Consider the following 7,167-nt stretch of genomic DNA (forward strand, 5'->3'; position numbering starts at 1 on the left):
CACTACCCAAAACCATGGATAGTTTCTGATTTAAAAGCATTAAACAGTTATTTTTATTCCAATAGGATTAAAAGCTTTTTACCAATAGTAGAGGTGGCGCTGTAAATGAAACAAAACACAACTGTTTTATTTCTAAAATCTAGGGATAGCATAAATGAAAAGGAATGAAATTTGTTTTGGTCTTTTTAGCTGCATGTATGAATGTAATAAATTAAGATAGAGAACCTAAATAAAGAAATAACCTTAAAAGATTTGTTATATATATATATATATATATATATATATATATATATATACACTAACGAACGCGCACACACAGGGTCAGCACTAAGCATACGCTTCCTCGCAGTATTGGTGATTGATTTTTTCCACTGGAAAGAATAATATATATAACTTCATCCCTCAAAATTACTTCAAAATGAATTTTCCTAAACAAATCAGTATCTTTCATTCGGGTACAGTAATTTTCGGTGGATTCGTCGCATAACCAATTACAGATGGGTCCAAATAATATACGCCTGAAGCAAACTAACTTAAAATAGTTTTCTAAGGAAAAAATATTCATCATAGAAAATTGTTAAGATTTGCATCTGGTGGATAAGACTTTCGAAAGTTGGCGAATACTTTGAAATCCTTAGTAATATATATACATTACTCTTCTGTATATATATATATATATATATATATATATATATATATATATATATATATATATATATATATATATATATATATATATATGGGGCCATTACATTATGACCACCCTCCATCTATAACAATGGGCTCGCCCAGGAACAATGTTTTCATGGGGCACATTAGAATCCATAGTCCTCATAGAACAATCTCTGACGTCTGTAAGCTACTTGAACATAGTTGTAGACCATGTTCACCCATTCATAGCAACAGTTTTTCCTGCGGGGGATGGTGTTTACCAACAGAATAATGCACCATGTCATAAGGGTCGAATCGTCGAGGAACATTCCAGTGACTTTCAAGTCATGTCTTGGCCCCCAAATTCACCTGACCTTAATCCAATAGAGCATTTGTGTTCCTACTTGGAAAACCAGATTCGTGCTGCCACGCTAGCCGCTCGCAATATGAGGGAATTGCAGGACTAGTGGGTGAGCGCTTGGTACCAGATACCTCAGACTACCTATCAGCACGTTGTGGAATCAATGCCACGGAGGGTGCTAGCAGTTTGAGGGCTAAAGGTAGTCCTACATGTTATTAGCAGGGTGGTCATAATGTAATGGCTCTTCGGTGTATATTACCCCTATCTGTTATAAATATTATGAGTTGAGAGCAAAAAATATATTAAATTATTAATTAATTACTAAAAATTAAAAATTAAGTATAAATTCAAAAAGTTAAATAAAAACCCAAGTCTATACAGATCTGCGTACTCAAATACCACTACATTAGCAGTCATCTTTCCAAAATATTGTATTGAAGATGGTGCATCATAAATGAATATAAATGTCTGTTATGGTTTAGTCATTGTGGACAGTGTAAATCTCAAATAATAAATTTAAACTTAAAATTTAAATTGGGCCAAAAGGTGATCGATGAAATTAATATAAAAATTATTGCAAATAATTTTAGTTTTAAAATTTTCAACTTCCAACGTAAAATCAGTTTTATTTTTACAAATCTTTTTATATCTAATATCTTAAAAAAAAATAACATTACCTTTGAGCTACTTTGACACTAATGCAACTGAAATAGATTTGTAAACTTAATATCTCAAATTTAATTATCTTGTTTTGTTTTTCAAATCTGTTACCAAGACGTTTGTTCTAATTCTGGGAGGACGTGGCGAGAATGACTATTACCTGGCAACAACGTAAAAGAGTATTTTCAAATATGCTAATTACTTGCAAAAACGTACTTTCGACGAGCAAGCAACGGATTTGAATTTTTGATCATCAAAATATTGGAGGAGGGTTAATAGTAGAAATCTGGGAAACATGGTATTTGTAGTTTTGGCAAGAAAGTTGTGAATCCTAGATGTTAATATCCTTTTCTGCATAGTTAGCCATATCTAGGAAAGCTTATAAATGAAGTGATAAATGTTTGCATATAATTATAAAATTTGTTTATCTAAAGACGTTTCTTCGAAAATAGTGGTTTCTATATATTTTTTATTACTTTATCTTATGAGGATCGAAAAATATTGAATCGTGAGCTATCCAAATTTTGCATAACTTAAGATTATACAAATTTAAATAACAAAAACAAAATTTGAGTGAAACCATTTGAACGATGTTTGAGTTATAACATATCAAAAAAGCCATAAAAAAAAGTCATGAATCGTGAGCTATCCAAATTTTGCATAACTTAAGATTATACAAATTTAAATAACAAAAGCAAAATTTGAGTGAAACCATTTGAACGATGTTTGAGTTATAACATATCAAAAAAGCCATAAAATTTTATTGCTCTGAAACTATTCCACGGATTTCTTTCAAATTTTGATTTTTTTTTATTATTATCGATATAACCTTTATTACATTTATGTAAATGATGTAATCTAATAGATAACCTTGTATTTCTTACAATTTAAAATTATTTCGATCTTTATTTATTAAACTATTAAAAATTGCTTTTTTTTACTGTAATTTTTTTTCTAAGTTGAACTTATAATTTTTTGATTCGTTTAAAACAATTTTCTTAGAACAAACATCCCTAGAAATGGAGAATTGTCCTAAAATTAGAATTAAATTGAAGAGACCGCACACTTTTGACCTCTTTTCTGATTTCTACCACAATCAGGAAAATAGCATTCAGATTGCTGTTGCCTCCCCATGTTTTGATAGTCAAATATCGAAATTCGTCAAAAAAGGCATATTATTTGAAGAAAGTACGTTTTCTGTGTCTGATTTCATAACCTGAAATATTGTCTGCACTGATATAGCATATTTAAATTAACATCCTTTTGAGCCTTTATGAGCGGCATTTAATTCATTAAAATCCGATCATTAGAACTAGATTTTTTCAGGAGGATACATTTTTTACGAACTGTACACAATTAAAAATCATTAATAAGAAAGTATATTTTATAACTTTAATTTAAAAAAATAATAAATAAACTAAAGGGCAAACATTAGATGCAAAAAAAATATGAACATTGAGATAATTTGTTATAGATGTGAATCATAAATATATTGTAAAAAGCGGATCAAGCCACAATTGTTTCCCCTGTGATTGAATGGCGTCATACTATTCACCGAATACTGCTTGAAATAAATGTAACTCTTAAATAATTGTTTACTATCATCAGTAATATAATTGTTTTTCTCTTACTGTATTTATTATTATTCATTGTTGTTACTCATTAAGCTTAACAACTAATTTCTGTTCCAGAAAAAGACCCAACTCATAGTTACGCAGATATAATAATATACAAGTGCAAAAATAAACAAATAAAATTGCAAGAATATTTAACAGAAGCACAGGTCACCTTTTGTATTCCGCTATTATTTTGGTTAAAATATATTTTAATAAAAACATAGGGATTGCTATAAAAACACTCATTAATAAAAAAAAATCTTTTACATTATAAGTGTAAAAACTCATAAATTTAATCAAATAATGTTTTCTAAAGTACATAAAAAAGAGAATCTTGATGTAAAATCTACGATATTGTGAGAATATCATCACAAAAACAGATTGCTGAAGATCGAATATTTTTATATTTAAATAAGCATATAGCTAGCTTTAATGAGTTAATAATTATATATACTGATCTATATATCATAATCTGTATATCATTATAGCTAGTTTTAAATGAGTTAAAAATCAATAACAAGTTGTTTTGAATGATCTTGAAACTTTCATTAATGAAACATAATAGTACTGTTTTTATCCCCTATTCCCGATTAATCTATCATTAAATAACCACGCCCATTGTTTTCCTATCGATAATTAACCAACAATATCGATTAAAAGTTTTAAAACTCAAAAATAAAAACTGACACCATAATTTTATTTAATGTCTCGCGCATTTAAATTATTTCGAGGATGTCTTATACAGATATGTGCATAAATCATGAAGAGCAGGTTGTTTTGGCGTAAAAGCTAACTTTAACTTGTACAATAACAAGAAAAAGCGATCACGAATGATAAAATAGTCGTTAAAGTTGCCATGCAGAGCAATGGATCTACCACTCAATTTTCTTAACTTTTATTTTTAAAAAAGATGGTGCATAAAGTGTCTGCAAAGTCCTCCAATTGATTCCTTTACATAGAACTATTCATTCATTAAAGATTTCAAGAAAAGTAAAAACTCTTTATTCTGTTTTGGAACGATCAATTTTGTGACGATTCGTTTCTTTTCTTAAGAATCTGAAAGTTTTCTCATTAAGATCTGTCTAGGTACTTTTTCTGGTCTAACTTGTGTGCCAACAAATTTCGCAATTAATATTATCCTGGGTATTAACGCTGATTTTTTATATGGATTGAAAGTATCCAAATTTGTTCGGATTTAATACTAATTTCATACAAATATTAATAAAAAAAACTTGGTCATTTTATGAAGAATAGCAATTTTTTCTTGTCTCTCAGATTCTTTATTCTGTGTCAGATTTAAAAAATTGACTTAAAGACTCCAGACAAATTTTTTACTGAATAAATACAAAAACTTAGATACAAACGTAAATTCCACAAACTCATTCCAAGTAGAAAAACATTTCCTCAAAGAATTCATTTATCTTGAGAGGAACTGCCAACTTTTCTTGCAAGCGTACCATCTCTATACTCTATTAGTCTTCAAGAACTGATTTAACAACAAGAACTTGCTTTGAAATTAGACCTAAAAGGATTTTGTAAAAAATGGTGGCATATTTTCCCTCGAAACTTAGAATCGCAGTCCTACCCGTGACCAAATCCATAGAAGTTAAAAGAATCAACAATGTTACCATTACTTCCGGAATTGAAGCAGAATTTATAAAACTATTGGCACGGTCATTAAATTTCGAATATGAGATTCTTGTTCCCTCAGACTTATCATACGGTTCAAGGGATGCATCAGGAAATTGGACTGGAATGCTTGGAATGCTGCAAAGGAATGAAGCTGACATGGGATTCAGCTATCTAGGTATTACCGAAGAGCATTCAAAAGTTGTAGACTTCAGCGCACCTTACTTCAATCTTGAAAAAACGTTTCTGGTGAATCATGCTCCGTTCTTATCAAATACATCAGCAATCGCGTATCCTTTCAGCGCACTCACGTGGATTTCATTCTTTATTGTACTGCTTTTCGTGTCAGTGCTATTTCGAAATTTTATTTCACCGAAAGATTCCATCATTTCCGTTTTCCTCAATTTGTGGGGATCTTCCTTCGGACAAGGAGTAAACTACAACCCTCGTTCAATGTCCAGGCGGATACCACTTGGAATTTGGCTCCTTTATTCATACGTGCTAATTTTATGTTACAGCTCGGTCCTGTTATCTTTTCTGACATCTCCGATCAGAATGAAACAAATAAAAGACTTCAAGGATCTCTATCTCGCTGTCAGGGAGGGGAAAATGGAGTGTCTATCAGCGGGGATAACTGGGGATGTAGATATTTTGATGAAAAGCAATGTACCGCATTTAAAAGGATTAGGAGAATACATTAAAAAGAATAAATGGTATTACTATACTCTTAACAACGAAAAAGTTTCGGAACATGTAGCAATACTTGGTTCACCTGATCTATTTCGCGTGTCTATTGGACCACCGGAAAAATACTTTTATTCGAAGGACACTTTTGGAAGTTTTCATTACGGGATTGCAATCAGGAAAGCATTTTGCTGCAAAGAACGCTTCAATACAATCTTACTTCGAATTTTGAGTGGTGGCTTATATAATAAATTCGTAGACGATTTCCGCTTTAAATTGGAATTAAGAAGAAATTTAAACATCGATCATTCTCAGAGTACATTAACACTACCATTAGGATTATCAAATTTAAATGGAGTGTTTATTATAATTGGTATTGGCTGGACGGCAGGTATTATTGCTTTAATAATGGAAATCACCTACAGTCGATGGTTGCGTTCAAAACATCGCTAAACCTGATATGCAAATGACTTTTTGCTCATACAGCCTTCACTGTCACCTTTTTCTAAGCACATTACTATTATAAGTTTTGAAATTCGATGTAACTAAATCGTATTTTAACCCCATGACCTGATTTTTATGATGTATCTACTTGTATAACTGAACATTAGTTTCAAAACACTTCAATTCATTTGAGGGAATTTGCTTGAATTGCAACTTTTCAAAATCTTACCAACTCTGATTTTCAGAAAAAGCATTATATTGTGAACACTTTAACGGATAAATCAGAAAACTGAACAGGAATGGTTGGAATGAAGTTAACATAGCATTCAGCATGGTAGGTATCACCGAAGACAGGTCAATTGTAGTGGATTTCAGCGTACCTTATTTTGATATCGAAAAAACAATTCTGATGCTTCATGCATCATTCTTGCCACAAAAAAAACGTCAGTATTTTTGTCTACTTTCAGTACATGCACAAGGTTGACATTCTTTATTATGCTGCTTTTAGTGACAGTGCCACTTCGAACTTTGATTTCGCCAAACGATTTCATAATTTTCGTTTTCCTCAATTTGTGGGGATCTTCTTTCGGACAAGGGATAAACTGAAACCCTCGTTCAATGTCCAGGCGCATACCACTTGGAATTTGGCTCATATATTCAAATGTAATAACTCTGAATTACAGCTCAGTCATGTTATTATTTTTACCCCCCCCCCCCTATCAAAATGAAACAAGAAAAAAATTTCAAGATAACAGCCAGAAAGGAGGAAATGGAGTGCCCACTCTGGAAGCAGAGTATTTGTGGAAAAGTGACATAGCTCATAGCTCAAAAGATTAGGGGAATAAATATTTTATTTTAAAACCGTTGTTGAACAGCCGACGAAATTTTATGAGTTTACGACTACTAATATTCAACTCCGTAGCCTTGCAATTTTGAACCCAATCCAGAAGAAGGGAACTCTTGGATCGAGTATTGGGAGAAATTTGCCTTCCTGGAGGATTTTTTGATGGAGCTAACCCGCATTACATGGAGAGGAAGACCTCGAGAACCTCCCATGGTTCGTCTGATGGCAAGGGGATTCTAACCCATGATCCGTCTACCACTGAGGATATTTTCATGTCA

At 31.6% G+C, this 7,167-nt stretch overlaps 1 protein-coding gene across 1 annotated transcript; it reads left to right on the forward strand.

Moving 5' to 3' along the window:
- Positions 1 to 4,830: 4,830 nt before the first annotated feature.
- On the forward strand, positions 4,831 to 6,054 carry LOC107443643 (putative glutamate receptor). Its single transcript, XM_016057584.1, has one exon. The coding sequence runs from the start codon at positions 4,831 to 4,833 to the stop codon at positions 6,052 to 6,054; it is 1,224 nt and encodes a 407-aa protein (XP_015913070.1).
- Positions 6,055 to 7,167: the final 1,113 nt, after the last annotated feature.

The sequence above is a fragment of the Parasteatoda tepidariorum genome, chromosome 9 (genome assembly GCF_982258835.1).
Source record: "Parasteatoda tepidariorum strain Cologne lab strain chromosome 9, Ptep-v5.0, whole genome shotgun sequence".
Classification (NCBI taxonomy): Eukaryota; Metazoa; Arthropoda; class Arachnida; order Araneae; family Theridiidae; genus Parasteatoda; species Parasteatoda tepidariorum.

Excerpts from the sequence above, each read along its gene's own strand:
- LOC107443643 (XM_016057584.1), top strand. The coding sequence starts at position 4,831 with ATGGTGGCATATTTTCCCTCGAAACTTAGAATCGCAGTCCTACCCGTG.